At 38.9% G+C, this 27463-nt stretch overlaps 1 protein-coding gene across 2 annotated transcripts in view; it reads right to left on the reverse strand.

The window, feature by feature from the left end:
- The window catches only part of LOC104331264 (contactin-6), a 150850-nt gene that overhangs the window by 88730 nt on the left and 34657 nt on the right, over window positions 1-27463 (reverse strand). For both annotated transcript variants that reach the window (XM_075432529.1, XM_009936553.2), the window contains exon 3: window positions 2302-2428. In XM_075432529.1, the coding sequence (XP_075288644.1) occupies window positions 2302-2428 (127 nt within the window). The remainder of the gene's footprint in view (window positions 1-2301; window positions 2429-27463) is intronic.

Consider the following 27463-nt stretch of genomic DNA (forward strand, 5'->3'; position numbering starts at 1 on the left):
CTTGGCAAGCTCTAGGTGACTTCTTTATAGTTTTGTTCAGTGTGGAGGAAGTCTAGCGGTACTAAACAGAATTACTTAACGCAAGGAAACTGTGGAAGTGTGACATGTTCATGGATAGGCTGTAAGCAGAAAAAGAGGTAAAACTTGTTACTTAATTTAGTTGATGTTAATCCCTCAATCAACTATAACAGAAAAGCTTAAGTTCAGAAAATTATATATAGATTTTGAAAGATTATGTTTTTTTACCACTGACATCACACAGGGAAACAGATGAAATAATGTACCTGATACTATAAAAAATTTTGACTGCATAGAAAAAGGCGTAATAGATAAAATGGTATTTATAAGGACATTTAGATAGATTTCCTAGCACATGTGATGATTTTAGAGATACTTCTATCTATATTTTTGTTTCCATTGCAATCAGACCTATGTTCTCTATTGCTTCCAACAGCATCCATGAGGAAGTCAGTGTCTCATTTTTTATTACTTAGCCCTTATGCCCTCTTCAATTCTATACAATTCTTGCACTGTAGTTGTTCGACACACAGGATTTTGAAATGAGGTTGCAAAAAAATATTGCTGTATTCAAGGAGTCTACAAAACTAATATAGTACATAATAAAACTTTTAGGAAATGCTAAGCATTTTTTCTTTAAAAAAAAGGGTATTAATCAGCACAATTATTTATTTCAAAGGTGATAAATAACTAATTAGCTTTATATAACTTTATTCCTGTTGCAGTGGTTCTGTATTTCTTAATCAAAGAGAAACCTTGCAGTAGTCCTTGCTGTTCTTTTCCATCACTCAACAAAGGATATGATTAAAATTTCGTGCTGTGCTGGATTTATCTGAAATTTTTGGAACTTTTAATATATGGGCTCAATCCTTATCTGACAAAACTGGCATTAGCTCTAGTGAAACCAAAGAAAAGTGCTGAAGACTCTCCATTCCTTCCAAGTCATGGTGAAAATCTCCCAGGTTGTAACAGCAGCAGCGATAGCTGATAACTTCTAACTGACCTAGATGGTTCAGGATCCACCTCGAGATGTTGATCGGGTCTTACTAGATTAACCGAGGCTTTGTAAAATATCGTTATAGTGCAAAGAAAATAATGAATCTAATTAATGGATGGATAGGAAAAAAGTGAATGGGAAACTATGAATATCAGGCATATGACAGGAGGACACTTCACAGCTCTCTCGCCTAATGAAACCTGCTGTTTCTACTATTTGTGCACGTGAGATCTCGTGGTTGGAATACAACAGTCAATAATTTTTATGTGTCTCTGAGGAAGCTGCCTGTATAAATGGATATGAAGCAGATGGATGGATGAACTGGAAAGACTTGAAATTCCTGATATGAGCTGTGGACGTTTGTGTTGAAAAGTGGTAGAACAGACAGGATGGGAAATGGGTGAGGATTTCTACTTATATGAAGAGAAGTTGCACTGTAAGAAGGAGATAAAGTACTCCTTTACTGGCACAATATTTGGAGACAGATTAATACATAAAGTACAAAAGCCAAGTTGATCACTAGCAATGGTACTTTTCAAAAGGAACTGTTTTATGAGCAATTAAAAGAAATACTGTCCAAGTATTTGGTAGGGCACAATTTTCTTTCATGTCTTGCACGATTTTTTTTTTTTATTTTCCCTGACAATTATTTTCCCCATTCTTTTCTGAAGAACACACACTGACATTTTTTCCAGATTTCCAGATTTTCCTCTTATTAGACACAGATTTCCAGATCCTTGGTGCAACAAGCTATATTTAAAAAGATGCATCTATAGTTATTGAATAAACAAACAATCCTATGGATCAAGGTTTTATTAAGTAAGGCTACAGAGTATTGTAAGCTAAATACCAGAGCCGTGCCTCGATGTTTCTCTGAATAAACACTAGAAATATTTACATGAAATCTTAGAGTGAGAAGTGGCAGGGATGTTGCTCTTTTGCTTTCCAAGCGTTTATCAATGTACAGAAAGTTTTATCAAATACTGATGGGCAGAATCTCCATTTTTCAATTTTTTACAGCTATTCTATGGATTCGGAAGTACTTTTGTATGTTTTGAAATACTTTGGGCACAATTTTCAGTGATGTGCTTTCTCTTCCTTTGTTAATTTTCTTAACAGTAGACTAACAAAAATAATTTTCCTCCTTTCCTCAAATTTACTATACCTATGTATACTCTCGCTGTGAGTGCTCAACACATGTTGAGGTACATACGATGGTGTACTACTGATTAAAACACAGTTAAAAGAGTTACAGTGAGACAATACTTTTCCAAAGTTGACTTCACCTGTAGTATGGAAGTGGATATCCTTTAGCTGTACAGTTCAGAAGGATTTCTGGATTTGCTGAGCCCATGGAATAAGTGATGTCATATGGCTCTTGGATAAAAATAGGACCATGAAGGGTTTCCTCCCCTGTGAAAGAAAAACAATAATTTAAGATTAGACATCTTTAGCATGTCCTTACACATAAAAGTGTCCTTTGCTTTCGGTCAAAAGTTAAGGTCTGCTATTATTTTCAGCAGAGAATCCACCTCCAGACATTTGGCTATTACAGAGGAAATATTTCAAGCCTGATTGATAATAAAATCACATATCCTAGGTATTGGTGATTTATTTTGAGAGTGACGGTGAAGATTAGTTTCTTTGCATATTTCCTATGGAAGCTATAGGACCATCTACTAAATCTCCCCCACCTAGCCCATACTTGTGCTTTAAATCGTGACTGGAAGCAGGAAAGGACGAAGTTGTGGCTTTCTGTGTTTGGCACTTCTAGTTCCCTGCTCGCTTGGTGAGGTGAATGTGTCAGCCTCACGTCACCCTTTGAAAGACAGGCAGCTCATTGACTGCAGCCAAACCCTGGCAACGCAGACATTTCCCTACGGTCCATCAGAGTGCTTACCATGGGAGGGGGAGAGGGAAGACCACTAGCAGACCAGCAAATAGCTTCTAGATTGAGAGGTACGTCGTGGTGGGGTGGTGGTCTTGGGCTTTCCTTTCCTCAGCCATTTGGCCTTTCTTTCTGGTGATGGGGTCACAGTCTAAGGGGATCAGTCACTTCTTTCTCCTCTAACCTTCACATCCTTTGGTATCCTACTTCTGCATACCTTAGCTGGCCTGGTTTCTGGATTTGGTTTAGATTGTTTTGTTTTGTTTTGTTTTGTTTTGTTTTGTTTTGTTTTATTTTTCCTCTCATTTGACCCTTTTAGAACTGAAGTAACATTAAATAAAGGTTGATTATTCATCACATATTTTCACTAGAACCTGTATCCTTCCAGTGACCCACAGATTCTAATAATTAGAGCATGTAAACACAAGGGCACAACAGACATGTGGGCTGGGGCAAGACCCCCTTGCTTCCTCAAAATCTCAGAGGTTCCTGCAAGGAAATCTTTCAAGGGGATCAAGCAATATTTTCATGGCTATAACTGAGTACTAGTGACAGAACAAATAAATGATCCTAGATCCTTCAATAAAGACTAGCAATTGGACCATCCTCTGCTTCCCAGATGTCTTACATGAGTCCAAGAAACCTAGAAAGTTTGCAGTTCGGTTACACAGCTGGGAAGAAGAAGTATTAACCCAAAAAACTAGTGGATTTACAGTCGCGTTCTGGAAGTAACATAAACGTTGGCACTAATCATGTCTGACTTTATTCACCTTTTTTATCTGCTCACGACAACGAGAGAGGGAAGGTACAACCTTCTTCCCAAAGACCACTGCTTCATCGCACCTTGTGTCATCACTGCAGTGCCCAGGCTGCCAAGTGCAACCCTCTTGCTCCATAGCTCTATAACTCTTAGGAGAGAGTTGCTCTCCTGACATCAGCAGAGTCCCCTCCTGCATCCCTAAAGAAGATCAGCTGTCCCGATGCACCAGCGCAGCATGCACCTCTGGGCAGTTCCCCGAGCTTTGCTCTGGCCACCCGGTCAACGCGCACATCCGCTGCAGGGCCATCAGCAACTGCACAGAGTGCGCGTCAAAACGCAGGTCATCTCCGTCTGCTGTCAGCTGTATACATATTCATCTCCCTTTGTACTTTTCAACCGCTTCAATCTATTTCCTTTAAATTTAAAAAAAAGCCAGATCATCATTGTTGCCAGCTTTCATCTTGTTGTGACACTTGCTGTTTTTCTGGCAGTCCTAATCCTGGAATTGTATAAATAATTTTTATCTGAAGTAATGAGAATATAATGCTTAAATTTTTTAAATATCACTGATTTTTAATCTTTATTTCATATCTGAAATATTTTTTACTAAACCAGAAAAGTTAAGAACCCCATCTTTCTAGGGGTAAATTTGTTTTTTATTGATGAATGTAGTCAGGCTTTCCTACTTTTACTTCTAGTAAAGAACACCTGGCAAAACTCTAGAGAGTGGTGAACAAAAGACAATAGTTTATATCTAAGCTTTTTTGACCAGAAGCTTTTTTAAGGATGGCATCTGAAAATCAGCGTGTTTTAATTGAGACATCCATTCCTATGTGTCTCTTAGCCCTACTGACACTGTATGTCCTTCGAAAACTCAGAAAGTCAGCCCAGCTGTGAGTGTGTTTTCATGAGCAGTACCTGTGAGAAATAGCCTTCAAGAGAACTGGAGTAAGATTCAAAGTAGCAGTCAAAAAAGATTGATTTGTTTTATACGACTATGGCTGTTTGGGTAGACACATCTCATTTTAAGAATATCTCGTGTTATAAAGGAGATAGCGTGGGTATACTAGAAAGGAAAACTACATCTTCTCACTTTAGGATATAAAATAAGTCAGGCTAGTAAAATACCTGGGATGAGCTAGTGGTTTGAAGATAAAATATTAAACTTGGCTGAACATTATATGTGATGTTATAAGTGACATAACAGACCATAAAATGCAGTAAATCACATAAAAAGTATCAATTTCCACAACTTTTTCATTCTGCTAAACTTTGCAGGCTATATGCAAACTTAGAGTAGACTCCAAATATTTCATGACTTATCCATAACTACTGGACACAGGTGAAAATCTCAGAAAATATGAAGCAAACACAATGAAAAAAGCTGTGACTGAGCTACATTCAAAACTCGATATGGCCTTGCTGTTTGCTTTTGGTGGGGTTACTCAAATACCTAAAGATAAGCATGCATTTCAGCCCTTACCTCTGTCTAGAGATTAAATTAATAATTTTTTTATTCTTTCTATTGTGGTTCTTCCAGGGGTCTTTAGTCATAGAGCAAGATACAGTAGGAAAAATAATTAACTCATATTTTACAGTTCCAACTTTGTGATCAGAAAGATTACACATATCCCAATATTGACCTCAGACCCCAAATGATTTTTCCTTTATTTCATGCTTTCAGAATCGAATGATAGTAAAGTAAACCAGAACTACTTCTATTTCTCATGGTAGTCTTTCTTGTTGTGGGGAGTAGGGGACAAGACAATTTGTTCAGCAAACCATATGGGGCAAGGCAGAGTGGCTCTCGGAGACGGTGGCTGGGCGTAGTTAAATAATCTTTGTTTCTTTTCCTGCTACTCTTCTATTTTTAATCCCTTGACAAATTTTAAGACTTCTTTTTTCACTGTGTCTGTAATTGATCCTTTGACTTATCTTTGGTAGGAATTTTCTTCCCTTCTGGGTTAATTTACTTAGCCTGTTAGTCACTCTCTTTGCCTTTCCAGAACTGCCAGTAAAAAGCTTTCTCAAAGCACCAAAATGATGTAGGGATCATTGTTCTGTTTTTTAAATCCATGTAGCTGGGTAGGCCTGAAATTAACAATGGTGAGCTACCTGATCAACATAAAAATCCCTGGTTTAGCTGATAAGAACATAAATATTTTCGTAAATCTGGAATTAAATTCCTATGATGAGTTCTAACTGGAATTTGGACTCATTTGTCATTTGCATTTTGAACATCTTAGTTCTTGTACCCTCCTTCAATGTGCTTTATACAGTAGACCCTTGTGTCGAATAAGGACACAATAGTTTACATGTACCCTAACAGGTCCTTCACAGTAGACACGTCGCAGTCCCTATCACAAAAATACTGTCTATGAGTTTTAGTAAAGGGGGCTTCATGCTATCATTTTGTTTTCTCTTTAATATCCTTTTCTTGCTGCCTGATCTGCAACAGAGAATAACACCAAATTTGTGAGAAATGATGTGCACTTTCAGAGCCAATGGTGTACTATGAGTCCATCTCTTATTTATAGAAAAGGTCAGACTGGTCATTTCTAATTTCCTGATGCATCCTTTTGTGTTTTGTATAGCGAACGGCCAAATATTTCTCCCCCATTCTCCAGATTCAATACCGGTCACCATGATTTCTCCAGAGATACATAGGACAATTGAATCTTTGTAGGACTGTTTGGTTAAGATTCAAATAATTCAGATTATTTTATCTAATGGAATACGAATATTTGATTAAATGTACCATTTTTATACATAAAACTTGTGAGTCCTCAGCATAGTTCTTGAAAGCAGATATAAACTCTTGCTATGAAATGTTCTATTAGAAGTTAAAATGTATTTCTTTATGCTGCCAAATCAGTTTGATCTCCATAAAGACCATAATTATGCTAGTGTGAATTCAAATCTAAAGTATGAAAATGAATCAACGTTCCTTTACTCATTATGTGATATTGTCTTCAGCCAATACAGAGATTAACATAGTGCCAATGGAAGAGCAGGAAGCCTATTTTTTTCATAATTACGTATCAGCAGAGGATATCACAGTGCTTTCCTCTCATCGCTTTATAGGCAATGGTTGGTTATAATGCGCTGTGATATTATGTCAAATGTAGTCAAAGAGGTTTTGGTTAGTCACGATAAATATTGAAATGCTTATGTGCTGTCTGATCCAGACAAGGAGAATGAAATGCAGATCTGGAGCCCACACTTAATCAGCTTAATTTCCAGTCAAATCCTGCTCCCTGTACTTTCCTGCTGTCTGACTATTCCTGGCTTCATATTCACCTCCTTATGAGGTATCTGTTCAACTAGAAATTCTAGGCAATACAGCCTGGGAGCAATTTAGGCTGGCCAAGACCCAGTCTGTACCATATATAGAGACAACTGAGCAGACCAATGTTGCCAACCAGCTGACTTTTTTTATCCCTTTCCTACTACAAATTTTCCTTTCTGCTACGATATTTTTGCAAAGTGGATTTGTAATTACTATTGCCACAAACTGAGCAGTAATATCAGATAAATTCTGTTTGGTGAAACTGAAAGTATCCTAGAAAGCATCATGCTCCGTTTGCAGAGAAAGACCACGTAAGGCTTTTGGTTTGCCTCTATGAATCTGCTCCAGGTAGACAAACTCAAGAGGATTCCTTGCTCAAGGACCAGAAATATACAGTTCTGTGGGCCTGAGAGCTCCGAAGTGTGCAGTATTTGCAGCTGCTGTGATTATTTCTGTTGCCATGAAGTTTTGTGGAGCTACTTGGAGATTAGGAGTCCTTTGTGCTGTGTACTGTAGAATAAGTAGCTAAAGGTCTTGCATTGAAGAATCCTAAATAAGTGGTGCACCAGGGCTGTACTTTCCTCACTTGGACTCATGCAGTCTGCACAGAGGAGTCAAGCTGCTGCCTAGGCATGTATAGCTGTAGCATATCCCTTTATCCTTACTGCAGATCGTAAGACTAAAGAGGCCGGAATAATGGTAAAACCTGTTCTCTAAAAAGCTTCTAAATGCAAAAGTGCTATAATTCACATAAGCAAACCAGATAAGAAGGAATTTATCCAGGCTATTAAGTTCCAGGAAGGCTGTAAATTCCAGCAGTAGTGAGTTTCTAATGAATCTTTCTTAATGCGCCTTAGATAGAGCCTCATATCTGATCCAAAACATTAATATGACTTTATGGGCCAAAGCTGACATCTGATTAAGAGGCCTCTTTTAAATCAGCTTTGTCGTAAAACACCTGTCAGTTCTAGCAAAAAGGATGGGACAGGTGAGTTAGAGACTTCCTCCTTGCAATGACAGCACGAGCAGGAAAAATACACAAAATCCAAATGACTACAAAATGTGTTTGTTTTTCTTCACAGCGGAAGACACTAGTAAGTTTTAATAGGAAGAGGGGCAATTTATAGGCCCCACAGATTTTTAAATGGGATTGAGCCTTTCCCTGCAAATAACATTGAGGCTTTTGATCACATCTTGTCAGAAGCAGAAGAGAATTATTATTTTCCTTATCAAAAGCCTGGACCAGGTAGCTCAAGGACTTTAAAAGGAACATGACAGATGCAAAACGAGAGGTAATGGAAAAGACACTGTTTGTTAGCAGGAAAGCATAAAGTAACACACATCAGTTCAAGGAATCAGATATTAACGCTGAAAGAGAAGATGGGACAAGAAATGAGAAGCAGAAAAGGGCTGTGGAAGCATTCTGGAAAAAGGCAAACATCTTGTCAGTACTATAGGCAACGGGAGGCAGGCTTCCCTCCTCTCCCTCTCAATGACATTCAGTTCTCAATCAGAGAGTGAAGCAGGTGACAGATACAGAGAAAGGAAGATTAGAAGAGATGTTATAGGTTTGAGCAGGCAGAAGCAACCTAAAACCGGTAGGATTTTCCCAAAGGGCCTTCAACTTTCATGTGTTTTCTCCCTTCAGATGTTGATGTACGGAGCTCCAGAGACACGGGGCTCCTTTCAAGTTTCAGCTTCTATTGAAAAAGTCAAAGTGGGAGTAGTGGTGAAATTCCCCATTGTCTCTGTTATCAGACAGCAAAACCAGAAAAATGCTTAGCTAACTCAGATGTAGGTAGAAAGGTAGGTGTCGAGGAGACGCGCAGGGTGAAGTCCTTGGCCCCACTGAAGTCAAAGAAACTCTTGGTAATGAATTGAGGCTTGGCTCTGGAGCCCAGATTTTATATACAAAGCTGTCTGCAAAGTGACAGTCAACAGCGCAAGGCATCCCTTTCATCTGGGACACAGTAGGCTAGTGACTCCCCTTCCTTGCAATTTCGAAAAATAGTGAGTGTACGCAGATGAGAGGAGGCACAGCTGCGAGTCTGATCTTTCCCAGCAGCAGAGATGGAGCCGTCAGTCCAAGCGCCCACCTCGCTTTGTCCTCCCTTCCCTTGCGCGGTGAGGGGAGGTTGCCTGCAGCTCACCAGGAGAGCCGTGGTCTGGATTTGAGTCTGGAGACATAGCTTTGAAGAACAGAATAGTTTGGGCTCCTCCATTCCTGGCAAACAGCACTGAAATCTTCAATGAGAACAATTCTGTATCCTCTAAATTTTATTGCCTGAAAAATTATGAAAATACTCCAGTATTTTTGCTAATATTTAAACATAACCTGTGTGGTGATGTAGGTAGGGCCATCAGAGACTAATGTGACAAGCAGCACACTCAGGTCATATACTAACTGAACATTTTCTTGGAGTATTTAGGAGTGGAAATAAACGATACAAGATATGACTTAAACTACTAATATACCCAGATGCCAGGATTGCCAGAATCTAGCATATAAAATTAGGGTGTGATATAGCGCAGGTAATAATTACAGAAGTATTATGCAAAAATGACCACACTGGTGAATTATGGGCCTTTTACAATTCAATACTTACATTGACAAAAGATTTTGTCAAAGTCTGATGCTTCAAACATTTTTTAACAGTTCTAATTATGATAACCACTCTTGCTTCAATACTGTGAGCTAACTTTCTGTGACTATAAATGGGTATCAGAGAATTTATTACCCGTCTGCATTTTGGTCTCACAGATACACACGTTCTAATTCCAAAATAATTAATAATAGATTTCTAAATGCCAAAATGTGATGCTTCTCATAATATCAAACTGAGTATAGCAATTAAACTCTTACTTCAGCTTTACATGATACTAACTGCATTTGTTATAAAAACAAAATATTTCTGAAGATTCCAGTCCAGAAGTTCCAGCTATAGCGAAGGAAAATTGCTCAGAATCAATGCATTCTGGATAGCACTCAACGGAGCTTCACTGATTTACACTTATGGCTACAAATGAATAGAGATTTATGAAAAATTCATTGTGGAAATACGTGTAAAGGTACAATAGCCTGAATAGGTATAAGGGCTATAAATATGCCAATGTGTGAACTGTTCTAATAATGCAATATTTTATTAAAAAATAAATAAATGTGTGAGTAACAATGCTAGAATTACTTACTGTACAGGACTTCATTGGCTTTACAGAAAGATTTTCTGAAGACTTTTGTGCTGTTGTGCAAGATGTAGACAAGATAAAGGAAGCCTTTTCATTTGTGTCGGTGATTTGTTTTACGTCATGACTTGGTCATGTCCTTCAGATACAGAACTACTGTGGTGCAGACATCTAATTACAGTGACAAATATTCACAATGAAGTTAAAGGGATGTGTCTTTATGATGTATAGTAATCTTGATGTGCACTCTTCTCAATGAAATTTCATTAGTTTTTGTGTTACTGGGCAAGATGAATAAATAATCATGAACCTTTTCCAATCTACTGCACAAGCATTTTGTTCACTGTAATTTGAGTTATAAGTGAGACCTAGATTTGATGACAGATACTGTTTGCTGCATTGTACTGTTGTAATATTCATTTGGCACTGTTGCCAAACTGACTGAAGGCTTAATTCAATAATTTACAGTACAGGAACAGATAACAGGTATATCATTAAATATCCTGCCAGTTAAATAAATCCAGTACTTTTTTTCTCTGTGACTTTTTTTGTGCAAGATATAACTGTACTTTGCTGTTTTAGGAGGATAGTGATTAATTAAGCTCAGACAATTTTTGCCACTGCTAGTGTTGATCAGCTCTGGGGTTTTGTGTGATGACTTCAAAACTCCATTGCAACTATTGCTAGATGCTCTGTAGAAAGGGGGAGACAGTGAAACACTGACTCTAATAAGCATGTAACAACTTGGCAAGCTACAGTTCTGCTTATACTCAAAATGGGGGGGAGGAAGAGTTTTGTGAAAATTTCTTCCAGCCTTTAAGCTCCATTTCAGAGCCATCTAAGTGCTTTCATTAAGTATCTTGCTTTGCAGCCGTATGCTCCCATTCAGTGACTCTGGAGACAGAAGTGAATTTCTCCATCGTCTCCTTCCTCTAGATCCTGAGCAAGCCTAGGGGGACGAATAGCTTTTTCTCCCCTTTTCTGTGTTAGGATAAACCATCTGAGTGGTGATACCTGTAAATATAAAATTTCCACTTACTAGAGTGATTCTAATTAAACTAAAGTAGATCCTTGCTGTTTTGAGTAGACAGGAAATCTCTAAGATAAAGAAGCTCCTAAATAACACTACTTAGACAAACTAGACTTGCTGTTTTGGGGAGGGATAGGAAAGGTCTAAGACAGAAAGACTCCTAAATAATGTTATTTAGACAGCTCAGCCTTGGGAGAGCAGATGCACCAAGCTACAGAGATAAAGAGGCACCAAGAAGGCAACAAGACCAGAGCAAAACAACCTGGAAGGACACGGTATGCATGATCTTAGAACTGAGTTTGAGCAGAAGAAAAGGTCAGACAGCAGACACTGTGATGAGGAGTATAAGCCTTCATCTTGAGACCCCCAAAGACCACCTGAGGACGCTAACACACATGCGTGAAAGATATTAACATATGCTAATTAGTTCTTGGAAAAATCATTAATATGCTAAGCATTTCTCGGAAATATAATGAATATGTATATTATGATGGTATTTAACCTGAAATGACAGAGTGTTTGGCGCACACGTTTGGAGGAGAGATCCCCCGTGTGCCCGGCGCCGTAATAAAGAATACCTGCTTTATAGTCTGCTGACTATTGAGTCTTCAATTCTGGCTTTTCACGGCATCAGTGGTTTCAAGGAGTTAAACTGAAATGCCTTATTCCTCCACCCCCCAGTTCTTGGCTAGCCTGAGGTATTTGGGACAATCAAGCTTTCAATATTCCAGTTTATTTACACAAATCTTTATCATCTTTCATGGCAGAAAACTTGGGGAATCTGTTGGAAAAATGCTGATCAAATACAACTGAATTTACTAGGACACTTTTTTCCCAAGCGTGACTGTAATTTTAGTATAGAAAATACACAGCAGCCTGTTGAATGCTAAGTTTGGCTAACAAGTTTATAGCTGGTAGTAGATACAGTTTCATGCTTCGTCCATTTTTTTCTATTTCTGTGTAGAGAGTATGAGCCAAAGTGCTTTGAAGGCAGTGAAAGCCTTTCATAAACTTCAATGGGCAATGGATAGACTGAACAAAGTACAAGCAACTGATACCCCTTTTTTTCCTCAATCTTCTCTGTGTGTGAAACACTGTGTTATGTAATATATATTTATCCTACACTCCTGTGTGTATATAAGTGGATGGTATTTATGCATCCTTACAAGCAAATAGACAGCTATACACACACGCTGTAGGGAAAGAGGGGAGAGATCTGCTAAGACCGCCTCTTTGCTCTTCAGTTGACTGCATATTAGGTAATAAATGACAATTGGTTTACTAAATTCTTGGGTGCTTGAAAACTGTACCGATTCAGTGTACTGTAGCTACTGGATACTGACAGCTGTATTATTTTCAGGCGGATACTTAGTAGAAAAAATCCAGCCATATTGGAATGAAAAAGAAATAGTGAAAAAGACTACTTTGCTTTAGTTTGCAAAGAGTTTGAATACACTAAAGCAAACAACGATCCCTCTTTTGTTTCCAGAGGGCACACTTCACAATTTCCATCTATGTTCAATAGGAAACAAGTCATAATGTGAAGCCATATTTTGTTTTTTGCAGTATTATGAGTCCCAGACCTTGTAGAAAGCTAGATACAATCACCATTATAGGGGACTTAAATTGCAGGTGAATGTTTAAGCTCTGTGTACATGTTATTTAAATTTTGCTTATTTACTATGAATAACTGGAACAAAATGGCTGCTTCATAGATGCTTGCTTTTCCCACTAGGGCTTAACTAACAAGCATGAATAAAGCTAGTCAGGAACTAGCTGTAAAGACCTTGACATCAGAAATTATTTCCTATGTAGATAGAAAGGTTTACGTTCTGGAATAATGCTTAGAAATAATAGAGATTATGAAGATAACAGAAAAACATGTAGAGAGAACTTGTTTTTATAGTCCAAATTGCTACCACAGAAAAATCCTCAGGACCCAGGAAGATCTGATATAGAAATTTCAGACTGCCACCTACTTCTTGCTTTCAAATGATTGATAACTTGGGAATAAAATCTTGAAAAATAAATCATCTTGAGCAATTAAGGTGATGTCAAACCGGGCAAGATTAAAAGGGTCTTTATTTTCTTACATATAATTGAAGAGGAATGCAAGAGATATTTACAACATCTGAAACCTAAGGCAGATCCTGATTTCAATTAGATTAATCAAGCAGGATATTATCGAAATATTTATCATATTGACTGACTGATTTACATATGCTTGTCATCACAGTATTGACTCTCATTTATTAGACTGAAACTAAACTTGGAATTAAAAATAAACTTTAACAAAAAAAACTCTTTCTTGACCAAAAGTCAGGTACAGTCTATTGCAAAATTGACTGCTGGCCAGAGAAGAAATTCAGGGGTCAAGCAGAAATGTTTTTTTGCTTTCCCCCTTAGCCCTTTGTATTGCCATACAACTAGAGAGCGGCTGCCTGGTGTGTGGTGTATGGCACAATTCTCTGCTCTCAGGGGATTTCACTTGATTGTGTCTGCTATCCTGACCAGAAAAATCATCCCAGTTCAGCTCTGCTTTGGGGATTGCACGTGGTAAAGTAGAGGACTATGCAACATAGTATTCAAGCTATGTGCCGTGTCTGCTCTTAGCATCTGCTTTAGGTGCCTGCTTTTGACTGACTGTCATGTAATCAGATGCAGCTTTATTTTAACCCAGTATGGCTGTTTTCATGAGATATACTTTTTTGTGTAGCATCACCTGAAGTTCTGCATCCTTAGAATATTTTTGTTTATTATTTTGGCATCGTGGTATAAAAAATCACTTTATCATAAGCAGAAGAAGGGAAATAGTGATTTAAACAGTCTATATCTGAGGAAAAATCTGGCTGGGATTTCATGGAACATAGCTGTACCATTAAACACCTACTGTATTTCAGAAACCTGCTGAAAACAGTGAGGTGCAATAGCTCCCCATGTAAGGGCATCATAATCCTCTATTCTCGAAAATATTAGGCAACCTAAGTGTAATTAGCATTGTATATTTTGCTTCTGTGTCAAGCACTGAAAGCTCCCAGGCACTTTTAAAATAAAAAGAATAAATGGAGATAAATGAAACTAGACTCTGTTAAATATCATCAACTAAGATCTGCTTTATTACCGGCAATTAAACAGTGAAAGTCAAAACACAAGCTATCATTATCACTCATTGATTAAAAACCAGTTAGAACATTGCATTTCGAACTAACCTACCGCTTTGCTCGTTATGCATTTCAGCATGAGCAACAGCACAATATTTCAGAAATAATTAGGAACACAGCATCAGTGATCAGTGCTAATGTTCTTGAATAAAATTGCCAAAGCAAATGATTATAGATCAGCCAAAAGACACTATTTGAAGCTATCATCTTTTGTGAGTATTTGATATCTTCTTGATGATCTTTTTCTGAGCTAACACAAATGAAGTTAAAGTCGTTTCAGTAATGGCATCTGAAAATTTAGCAGAAGCCTCAAACATAACTTTGTAAATGCTCGTGTTTAGGAAAGTAACTGCTAGCAATCGAGTTTCTTGGGCAATTTTTGTCTCTAGGCTCTGTTTTCTAGGAGCTAATATCAACATTTCTGATGTACAGCAAGCTGGGAATGTCTCACTGTCAAATTACTGTTCTTTTCCATTGAAGTAAAAAATGACCTTTATCCGATCTACTCTCAAAAAAATGACAGCATAAACAGCAAAACAAAACCCAACTGAAAGGAGGAAAAAAAATGCGGGCTGATAGGGCTGCACTGAAATTCTGTCTTGGAGCAGAGACAGAAAGGGAAGGGTTCTGCGGGCAGGGCTACCCTGACCACGGCAGGGCTCGGAGCTGGGCATATGTGAAGTGGAAACATTGCTGGCCGTGTCAGCAGGCTGAAAACCTGGGAAAAATTGGAAAGGTGGAGGGACTTACCATTAGACCTGTAAGGCAGTCCGTTTCCGTCGATATTTGACATCATTTCAACTCTATACTCTTTTAAACAGCAGTAGTCCAAACTACAGTTTTGTTTTGCTGTCCTTGTTAATCCTTCCTGAGGCACTCGCTCCAGAGCAGAGGCTGCAGAGCGTGGGATGTTATGCTACTTGGGAAGATTTTGTATGACTTGTCCTATTGTGTCCCTGTGCATATGTTTCCAGAGGGAAACCAGAACTGGAAATGCTTTTCATAAGCAGATACGAAAAATCCCACATCTCTGGTACCTGCTCGATCACCAGCACCAGTTTGGCTGGCTGGCATCTCATTACCCGCTTAGTCACATCCTTTTATCTCTGCTTTCATTATTTGTTGTAATCTGGCAATTCTAAGAAACAGGAATAATCTATTAATTAAAAAAAACAATTCTATTTTCATCCAGATCTTAAAAGCTGTAATTTGAAGTCAAGTCTTTGCCTTTTAGATCATCAAAATTATTTCGCAAAACCGTTTTTCCAGCTGGGATTTACACTGATCCGTCTGTATTACTATATTTAATGCTTAGGGCACACTTTGGTTTCTACACTTGCCCATTATTTCATTTTCCCTCTCTGTTTTTCAAGAAGATCACTAAAGGTAATTTCAGCCTTATGCCTTCTCCCCACCTGTTAACCTCGCAGCAAGGACAGTATGAGTGCAGGCAGAACTGGGTCCAGGCTTAGGACCTCCTTCAGCTTTTCTCAGTCCATTGATTTCTCTGCAATTTGGTACAATCTCACTGCTTGGACTGGGAACAGAAATAGAGATCAGGCAATCTACATTCTGAATAGCCTGATGGGAGCATTAGTGAGGGGACAGTAATGAAATGCAGGGAAAACATTTCATATATATTACTTCAAAAATCACAAAAATGCTGTAATTCTGCAGAAATCTTGCATACTTGGATTGCATATTTTCCCTAGCTACAGTAGGAACTGATAACAGGCTGCTAAATTACTGCTTAATAAACCACTAAATGAGTGCCATCTAAGATAACGGGGCATTAAATGATGACTATTCAGGGAAAAAGTAGAAGTGCAGAAAGAACTGCAAGAGGACTCTCTGCACAGAAGGAAATTGGATTAGTCATCTCATCTATACTAATGGTGAAATCCAAACTGGAGCATATTTGAAAAAAAAGGAAAGTGGCTTGATGCCTTAATGTGCCAAAGGAAGAAGTACACTCAATGCGGGAGCTACTTCTCATCACAGCAAACTTTAGAGGGAGCAGAGAGTATTTCAATTACGGGGATAATGTGAGCAGTAAAATGTAGTAAATGCAAAGACAAAGTGAAATGAAATGCAAAGGCAAAACCCAAGAAAGCATTAAATAAAATAAAGATGATATTATTAAAAAAAAAAATCAAAAGAGATGGAGGTGGTGGAGAATTTCAGGCTTTAAAGACCAAAGGCCAGCTGTTGCTTGAATTCAGGCTCTTGATCCCCTGATTTCAGTGGGATTTAGATATTTAAGTACCTGTCTTTCCCATAAGGGTTAGGGCCCTCATCAAAATCAGGGGAAAGGCACGACAAACACCTCTGAGGAACTGCTTTGTTTCAGTCCATACATCACAGTTTGGTGTCATCCATCTGCAGGAAAGGTTGTCCCAGGAGGCTGAGAACATATTTGCTTGACTTGTAGTAGTTGGAAAATCGTATCGTCTTGACTGATACTTAATGTGTCTGCTGTGTAACATCACCAGTAGAGTTATGACAAACCATCTGAAGGCCATATTTCTGGGGAATGACATAATCAATGATAGACACTGCTCTAATTTAGGTAGGTTTAGAGTGCAGAGATTTGAAGGAAAGAAAGTAAGGTATGACACGTTTCCTCTCCTGAATAATTGTATCCAACTGAATTTACAACGCATCTTGTTTTAACACATTTATTTTCTGCATGCTAGTATTTTCACATCTCTATTACCTTGGAAACTAGATGGACATTTTAGTAAAATGTCAGTGCAATATAACACATTGTTGTTTTATTATTTTGACTTGCAGAGAATATCCAACTTTGGACTGACAAAAGTGTTTCTCAACTTCTCCCTATAAATTAGCTAAGTATATGCACAGTGCAGTATTTTATTCTTCTCAGATTGTGACATAAAATCTTGAATCAGGCTAGGTTTCCTTAAAATATATATGAATTTCAGTTGACTTTCAAACCATGTGGTTTAGATTTTTAGCCAAAACTGTACAAACCAAGTTATTTAAGGCATAAAATATGAATCAGGCTGGATTCTGTTCCTGGGATTTCCTTCTTTTCCATACAAATGTTGGATACTAATGTTTCAGGTCAGTCTTGATCTTTAAACCACAGTAACATTTTAAAAAATTTAAAGACCTGGGCATTTAACTTTGAAGAAATTAAATTCAAATCTTCAAAACTTTTGACCTGCAGCTATCTGTCCCTGGAAGTGTTCAAAAAATGGAGACATGCAGGTTATTTATATGAAAGCTTACCCAGCTCCTACAGTTCTACTTCTGTACGGCTCCAGAAGTTACAAATTTTAAAATTATGTCACAGAAAGTCTTGAAAATAGATATGGAAACAAAAATGAATCTAGAATCTAGATAAACTTCATGTGGCTTCAGATTTTATAAGGGGTGCTTATTTATGCTTTGTTATAAAAGGAAACTTCCAAAAGCGATAGTAAAACCAGGTTTGCCCTTTGCTTTCTATACCTTGAAATGTGTTTTAATAATACGGAGGTATTCCTGGTCCCTAGGTCTCACGGTGTACTTTTAGTGTTGTGATTATTCTTAGACTCTTCAAAGAGGACATTGTTGTTACTGGTCAGTACGTCTTGCAAGCCAGTGCTATCATTGGGAATGAAAACTATTTCAGCTTGTGATCAGACTCATATGATATTAAGGAGAAGCACCTTTCTTTAAGGCACATCTGTGGAGTACATATGCACCAACATTTTGATTGCAACACCACACACAATTTGGTATACTGTCAACTTCTCTTCAAGCGAGGCTGCGGGTTAATTCAGTGAAAAAAATAAATGTAGAGTAATTAGAAGATGATGAGTTATAGCTGATAAGGTCACTTGTCAGGCAAATATGAATTCAATATCTATTGCATAAATGACTACATTTTCTCTGGCCTAGAGTGAACTATTTGTGTTTTGCAAACCACAAACATTTACAAGAAAGATGCAGAGAAAACTCTTATTTTTACTACATTCACTGTAAAGCAGAATAAATCTAATTAGAAACAGTAGTTGGAGGTATACAGTTATATTCTGATTTAAGTTGCATTATTTCATCAGTGATTTCAGTAGCTTTAGACTAACATGACTGAAATATGAATCTGATTAATGCTCAACAAGATGTTACTAGAGATTAGCCCCTGCAGTTTTTTCACATTGCCTGTACTGGTACACATTTTTTTATAAGCTGTAGGAAAGGTAATCAATCATCAAAAACTATTTGGCATAAGTGTATGAAGTGAGACAATATTAGAGGATGAAGAAATTGCATTCCATAAATCACCTTCATGTTGGTGGGAAAGCCATCTAAGCACATGAGTCAAAGTTTGGATAGATTTTACTCTAAACTACAAAGCCATTTTCCAGGGTGAGTTCAGGGCACAGTCTATGAGCTGGAGACGGCATTGTGGTTTGGGAGGAATGGCAGCCTGGGTGTCTGCTGGGGCAATGAAACAACACAAGGAAAATCTGTCCAAGCGCACACAGCAATTCAGCAAAGAGAAAGCTGGTTCCACAGAACAGTGCTGCTTCTCTGATTTTATAATATGCTTCTATTTTCCAAGACAATCCTCCCAAATGATAATGAGCTTTGCATCTGCTTTTAAGGAAATCCGAAGGCAAAAAAAATATACGCTTACAGGAGATCAATGCATACAAAAGACCCACCATGCAGCAAAGCTTTGTAATGATGCTGAAGTGCCTGAGTTCGTCTCAGAGAGCCTTCCTCCTGAAGAAATATGGCTGCCGATAGAACTGGCAGAGGACAGGCAACAGAACATCTCCCACACGTTGTTGGGTAAAAGCAAGGTGAAGCTGCTAACAGAGAGAGCCGCCCTTTGCTTTTGAGCCCTCCTTTCCCTCTCCTGCCACCAGTCTGCCCCTGAGCAGCCCTCTCGGTCAGCACCGGCAGCCAAACGAGGGGCTCGGGGGGATGTTTCCAGTAGGTGGGATGTGACTTCAGTCCAGTCTGCGTCTGCTCGTAACGCCACCGATAACTGCAGCTCTGTTGGTATTGTCTGCTTAAACCAGGAATGCAAAAGAACTAAGGAAGGTACAGAAATTTAATTTTACATCAGTAAAGCAGTGGTGTGCACATGTAAAGTTTACATGTATGCACATGTGTGTGTGGAACAGCTCCAGCACACCAGTTTCGGTACAAATATCCGCTACCTTTTTACACCTTCTTACACTCCACTAAAACGACTACAGAATGAATTGCACAGAAATAAACATTGTTTCTGATTTTCCTGGATCTGTGTAAAATGTTTGCAATAGACAGAATATGTCGGATGTCCTATCATTAAAAGAAAATCATACTTCAGATATATATAAATAAGCCCCTCAGCCATTAATGTGAGTTTTCACTAGTGACTCAAGGATGACCTTTTTGTATCTTCTGCTTGTTTGGGAGCAAAAGTGAAGAATGTTCCCAGGCAAATAATGGAGTGGTGTTACTTATTCAGAGACTATATTATCCCAAGAAATAGCATGACAGATCTGATCTTATAGAGACGTTTTTTGTGAACAGAAGATATTTTAAAGCTATGGTGACTTTCCTTACTTATATCTTGAATAATTGCATTACTTCATAATCTTTCCCCTCTCACAACCCTCCTTCTTTTGTGCCCAGCTTGGAACCATCAAGTACAATTATTCTATTTCTAAGGACTTCCAGGGCCACAGTGAAAGGTGCATTTGTCATTACAAAAATATCTTTGTCCATGAGAACTTTTCATTCCTACCAACAGCGACTCACACCACGGCAAAGCTCACAGGAGTCTTGATTAAAAGACCTGACTTACATAAGTAGAAATGAATGACTTGCAGGTAATTATAGCAGGCTGAAAAGCAGGAGCATGATGTTTGGAACTAAACAATGTCACTGATAGTGCCTTAATTAGCAGCAAAAGTGATTTAGCAGAGTAATATTCTAATACCAATTCAATTGCTGCAAATTATTAATAACAATAAGCACAGAATAACCAAGATCCACTAACAATGAGATGCAATATCTGTCAGAGGAAAACATAGTGCCCCTTCAATAATGAGATTGTAATTAGAATAGAACAATAAAGCATATATTAATATTGAACAAAGGACAAAATGCCACTGTACTACGCCATACAGGAGGAAAAAAAAAAAACTATTGCCAAAACTCTAAAAGGCTCTAAAAATCAAACATATAAAAGTAAAGGCATAAAGATCAGGATCAAAGTCTATAAATTTACCTCTTGCTGCAAAGCTAGTAGGACTTTAGACGGCTTTCTCCATAAGTTACCCTACTAGGACAAGGATCATCAGCTCCAGCTGGACCTTGCACACATAGAGAGAAGCAGAGAGACACAGGGAAGTGGGGGCTGCAGGTCTCCTCAGTGTCTGAAGTCTACCACCACATTCAAAAGTTGTCCTTTTACTTGCTCCCCTCTTAACTCCTCCAGAAGAAGCCATAGCTTATCTCTGTCTGCATACTAATTGTAATGACTATGCCATCAGCTAGAGCAATTACTAACATAAATCCTGAAATGGTACATGCAAGTTTTTTCTCCGCTTCTGAAACTGTAATTCCATGAGAATTAAATCATAGAATCATAGAATCATAGGTTGGAAAAGACCTCTAAGATCATCGAGTCCAATCATCCACCCAACACCACCATTCCTACTAAACCATGTCCTGAAGCGCCACATCTACACGGTTTTTAAATATCTCCAGGGATGGGGACTCCACCACTGCCCTCGGCAGCCTGTCCCAATGCCTGACCACACTTTCAGTAAAGAAATTTTTCCTAATATCTTATCTAAATCTCCCCTGAGGCAACTTGAGGCCATTGCCTCTTGTCCTATCGCTAGTTACCTGGGAGAAGAGACCAACACCTGCCTCACTACAACCTCCTTTCAGGTAGCTGTAGACAGCAATAAGGTTCCCCCTCAGCCTCCACTTCTGCAGACTGAACAGACCCAATTCCTTCTGTCGCTCCTCATAAGACTTGTTCTGCAGACCCCTCACCAGCCTCGCTGCCCTGCTCTGGACATGCTCCAGCAACTCAACGTCTTTCTTGTAGTGAGGGGTTCAAAACTGAACACAGCACTCGAAGTGCGGCCTCACCAGTGACAAGTACAGGGGCACGATCACCTCCCTGCTCCTGCTGGCCACACCGTTCCTGATACAAGCCAGAAATAATGTGGCCAGCGGGAATAGTAAACATTGTAAAAAAGGTAAACATTGCTTTTAAATTTGGTGGGGTTTTTTTTGTTAGAGTCGAACTCTAAAGTTTAGTGAAAGAATATAGATGAGGGGAATTCTGGAGGATGAAAAAACAAAACCAAAGTACGTCAAAAGAATCTATTTGCATGATTATTGGATGGTTCACGACTCTAATCTAGGCTCATGGACAATGTGCACTTGATCTGTAATTTTGATTGTGTTTGGAGCTGATAGAACCAAAACTAGGAGAACTGTAGCACCCAGATGTAATAAGACCAATGAGAGGACTGTTTTACAGATGGTACAGATGTAATAGCTACAGCCAAACAATGGTTCATCTCTATCTCAAATATTTTCATCCATTCAGCCCCTACACATGGCCCCACTAGACTAATCCATCCATATTTTTCTCAAATTGCAGACCAACATGTGTCTTGGAGCTGGCTTCCCTTACACACACCAGCATGCAATTTTAGTGGTAATCATAAGAGTTTCTCTTCCAGATAGTCATGAAAAAATGCCTTACATCCCTATGAGGTTTATTTTTGTAATGTAAGCACGATAACCATAGCCTAAATAATACTGTGTGGTTTGAAATGACTCTGTGAGCTCAAACTCTATGACAAACATATTTTCTGTCCCGGGCAAGCATCAATGATAATAATAATAATAATAATAAAGATTTTGTATATAAATCTGTTTTTGCTGCCAAGAGATTGGAGGGATAAACGAAACAGGTTTTTGAAAACCCCAGTTACAGTGACTGTGGTAGCAAGCTTCCCCAGGAATGTCGAGTAGGTATGAATGCAGTGAATTCCAAGAAGTTTTCAATGTTAATTTCTGCTCAACAAGAAACACACACACATAAACAGCGATCAATAGAGGCTAAATGAAAAAGAAGTAGCAAATCGATAACTAGAGACATTTTATTTTCAAGCTTCTGCAAACAATGGAAGGGATGATCAGTCTGTGATTACGTGGAAGTAGCAGATATTGTTTCTGCTCTTAATAGTTAATGGACAGGGTCTTCACCTGTGGCAGTGTGTGCAGATCTGCTGGATGGGAATATTAAACAACATGGAAATTTGATCTGGGCTTCCTAAGTAAAGCAGATTTCATAATTTTTGCATTTTCAAGGTCTGTTTTCTGAAAACAAATCAAATCCTTTTCATTCTTGCCATCCACATACGTCACTTCTCTGCTAGTGGGAAGTTACAGACTACAGCTGAGTTTCTCTCCATTGCATATAGGATACATTCGTCATTCTTCTCATAATAAAATCTAAAGTTTCACGTGTCAGTGCTTTGACTGAGGCATTGGTTGTGAAGATAAAAAGAGAATGGTTTTGACTATTGAAGCCCAAGGGAATCGACGTTGGTAACTATTTGATTACCATAACAGTATGTCAGATCAAGATGCAGCAACCTCAACTCTGAAATGGGGGGATCTCAAAATCCAGCCCCCTGTTCTTAGATGAACAATCATAAACAAAGTACCCTGCTCTGATATTGACCTCTGCAAAGCAATGTCTGCAAAGTTAGCTTAAAGGTTAGCTTGTTACAGAAGTGAGAGACCAAACATAGGCTGTGGTCTGCTTTCTGAAGGTCTCTGGGTGTGAATGAAGTCAATGAATGACACTAGGGTCAGGGAAAAGTCCTGCGCGATGTGGGAGGCTACAGCAGATGTACAGTTTCAGCTTGATTTTTGCTCGTATGGAACAGATCTGGAGTTTTGGAAGCAGGCTCCCCACCAAATATTTGTATTAAATGGAAGAATTATATTCAATTACATTTTACTTAAAAGCAGTGTGCTTCAGCAAACTATTTCAGTGATATATTATATTGCCATAATAAGCTTATTTTTTTTATTCTTAAATTGTCCATTGCTGGCAATAGAAAATGCTCAAAATATTTTAAGTGCTTAATCACCTGTTAATTTCAACTTCTTGGCAGTGATAATAAAGTAAAATTGAATGATCTTTGAAGCCGTTGGAAAAAAAAAAAAAGAAAAAACAGAAAGAATTGCTTCTAAAGTACCAGGAACTTATTTTACAAAGTTAATAAGCATTTCATACAAAGAGATGAAATGAATTGATATGAAACAGAAAGAAACCATGTAAAATTCAAAGTATAGAGAAAAACCAATTTTTTTAAAATGTAAAGTAACTAATTGAAGAGATTAGGAAGCAGCAATTGTTTAAACCAGCATTAAAATGGGCTAGGCCTTTCAGACTGTAGAAGAGACATACACTAGAGCCATATAGAAAACATAAAATTCTGATAATGACTTCCATGAATTCTAGCTTGCTCCACTTAACTTCAGGAACTGTAAATAACATCTTTCTGACAGTTAAATCAATGCAACCTAAAATCTGAAAGTGCACCCTCAAAGGAGCATCGGAGCTCTAACTTCATTTTCACCTTATGTCTGTGCACTCAAGGGAATTAATGAAAGACATTTTTCTTGAAAATGAAGTATAATAAGGAGGACTCCTCTGTAACATGAGTCTAGCCCATGGTACGTAACACTAAATGATTATCATTCCCTGTATCCAGCAGTTGAGTTTGACTGGGTGTGGTATACTTGGAAAACATCACCGTGATACACTCTGTTGACCACTCAGAATAAAGACTGCTTGGGAGGTGGGTTTATGTCTGCTTGGTGAAAAGCTGCAAACCCCCTTACATTCACTAAATATAATAGGTGAGGCTTTCAGAAATGCTGAGATTTGCCCTAATTCTTCCCTTTTCAAAGCAAGTCGCAAGGCTGCCATTGCAATCCGGGAAGGCATAAATATACCAGTGCTGAGTCCTCATTGTCACACCGGCTAATTGCTACTAATGTAGGTTGTCACTTCTTTATTGAAGTTATTATCATTGCTGCATTGTCATTTCTCTCTTCATGTGCTTCATTACCATAGCAGCTGAAACCACAAACTGGCGTGACTATCTTCCTCTTTGAATTGAGTAGTGAAGGAAATAGCTATCTTAAACTCCATGGTGCTTCGGAACGTCCTCCTGTTCAAGCGACCAGCAGTGGTAGAAGCAGAAATTACTCACAGGCTTCCTGAGCGCCAGTCCTCTTTGTCACAAGAGGATTCATCCTTTATGTCGCCTTGCACTGAGGACAGAGATTCACATTTCTCACATGCTGGCTTATTTTGTCTGTTTTTTGCCCTTGAGATAGAAACAGTTTGTAGTTCTGATAAGAGATAGGAAATGGAAGTAGTGAAATTACTTGTTCTTAAAATTAAAAATGGAGTGACCAGTTCTGCGTAAGCCCTTCCAGAAATGAACAGGGGCAGGACAGCTCACTGTCTGCGACTCACCCACTCTCCAGCTAAAGGCAATATTTGGGATTATATTTTCTAAATGCAATGTCTGCAAAATTGGGTGATGGATTAGAAAAATATCTTATTTTCCCTTGCTATTTGTGACATTTTTTCCTCTATCTTGCACATATTCTCGTGTCTTTTTTGCTAATAGTATTTTTCCTGCTAATACAAAAAGTACAAGGGCCTGGTTTTGTATCTGAGCATATGTGTGTCAGTTCCAGGAGTACTAGCTTTTAGCTGAGATGTCGCTGACCCATGTCAGACCCAGATAATTTATCTGTTGCATGTAAGGGGAAAACAAATAAGGTACCAAAGGAAGATGCGAGTGAAGGTCACCCCTGAGAGACCTTCTTTCCCATCTCTCGCTGCCCACATTAGCCTGTGCCAGGGCCTCCAGGTGCTGGAGAAGCAGCTTGTTCATTATAGAATCATGGAATCATAGAAAGTTTTGGGTTGGAAGGGACCCCTAGAGGTCATCTAGTCCAACCCCCAGGAGGAAAGTACCTCCCTGAGACAGTGCCTTCCCTCAGCATCGGAAGCAGTCAGAGCAGTAGCTCCCACAGCATCCCAGTTGGGTACGAAGGAGAGTGAAGCTGTGATGCAATTAGCAAAATCTTTATGACGTCTTTCTAAGAACAGAAATCAGGTAAAGCCTGTTGACATCAAAGTAACCAAATTATTTCATAGCCCTCCTCTCTAAATATGGTTACAGTCATAGTCCCTCTTCCTGCATCTTGCCAACAGCCAAAAAATTTATTGTCTTTGAAATGGCAGAGGAAGGGCTGCCTGCCTCTCCCAGGCTCGCCACCGCCCTTTCGCCCACCCCAGCATTGCATCTTTGGGGCATTAGGTGCTCTTTTTTGCTGGCTTTGCTGTACCGGCATATGTTTGTTCTTCACTGAGGTTAGGAATTGAGCTGCACCACATGGCACCCCATAAAATGGAAACAAAGGTTTTTCTTCAAATGTCACTCTCCACTCTCCTGAGAAGGTCATTGCATTACCAGTATCCTCTCCTGCCAGATGCTTGGAAGTCATTTACAGAAAAACAGCTTTCAGGGTCACTGTTTCCCAAAGTCATGAAAACTTCCATGTTGTCCAAGGCAGACCTAATTATTATCATTCTCTGACTCATCAGTGAATCTCCAAATGCCTCTGGTTATTCAGAGAAGCCTTAACATTTCCAGGCTGGGCTAGTTCATCTCCACAGTTTGCTGTTAGAAATAGCAAAGATGTCACTTGTCTTAAAATATATGGTCTGCTGTTCCATTCCTAAAGGTGCTGTTATGCTAACAATAAATCTGCAAGCGACTGCAGGCAGAGTGTGGGATGTGATGTATTCAATATTCATCATGCTGTGACCCAAAGGAGTATCAGGACACTTTACATCATGAAATTTCTCTCTCTAATTTAGCAGTTTAAAAATGATGGGCCAAAATACAGCCCGGGAGGTTGCAGTAGCCTTTTCAATCGAATTTAAGCCAATAAGGCAAAGGATTGTGTGAAAATACAGTTACTGCCTCATTTTCAAAATGATGGTTCAGACTGTCTGTTTTAGCTCTTAATATTGATATTGTCCATAGCTAATTTTAAGAGCCTGATAGCTTTTACTGACGTTTTTCTTTTTGGTCATCTTTATTCTTGGAAAACCCGTTTACTTCCTCAATGGGGTCAAGACCATCAGCAGAGCAAAGGACAGTGCAAAAGCCATCTCTATATGGGAGACTGCAGGTATTTATTTGAAGAGCAGAAGCCATCAGGAATCAGATAAAAGAGGGGTCATGACAGGCTTTAGGAGTGGTAGGGACACAGAAAATTTGGATAAGCCGTCCAGGAGGAAGACAGAAACTGCAGAAATAAAGAGATGATAACCCTCCTCCTCTTCCTGAACAGCAAAGAGCCTTGGAGAACAGAAGGAAGGAAGCAGGGAAGCTCAGATATTTGCAGTGAAACTGGTAGCAAAGTGGAACTGTATATAAGCTGCTGTGTAGGGAGCTACCAAGGGACTTGTTTGTTCCCCCGGTACCATATACTTAGGTCAGCTGTTGGAAAAATCAAGCTGTGCCTGTTTTTCTTCTCAACTAAGATCTGCAACATGTATTTATCCTGTATTCCTAAACTGGGTAATAGAAAAGGGTGGGAGAATGGCTTTTGCAGCGTATTTATCATCAAATTATTCTTTGCGTTACAGCATCGGACAGAATCCATAAATCCTTCTTGGCAGAGGAAAGGATGGAGGGACCGGCGAGACAGATAGATGAGGCGCCTGCTGTTGCACGGGCAGGCTGCTGCAGAACCCGGCCTGGCACCCTTTTCCAGATAGCAGGCTAATGTGCGTCTGATGGATGCTTCGGAGAGCTTCCCCTCTCGGTACGGTTCTGCTGGCAACTGGCCGTGCACAATAGCTCCAGAGGAAGGAGCATGAGCTAGGAGCAGCCATAGGGGGAAAACTTGAGACAGTTTTGATGTGAAGAAACAATTATTTCGTTTCCTGAGCACTTTGGACACTTTATTGTTCATACTAGCTTCTCAAAATTCTGTCTACATCTTTAATTCAGAAAGTGAGTGCTCTTTCTTAATATATTAGTATCA

Source organism: Opisthocomus hoazin, chromosome 11 (assembly GCF_030867145.1).
Source record: "Opisthocomus hoazin isolate bOpiHoa1 chromosome 11, bOpiHoa1.hap1, whole genome shotgun sequence".
NCBI lineage: Eukaryota > Metazoa > Chordata > Aves > Opisthocomiformes > Opisthocomidae > Opisthocomus > Opisthocomus hoazin.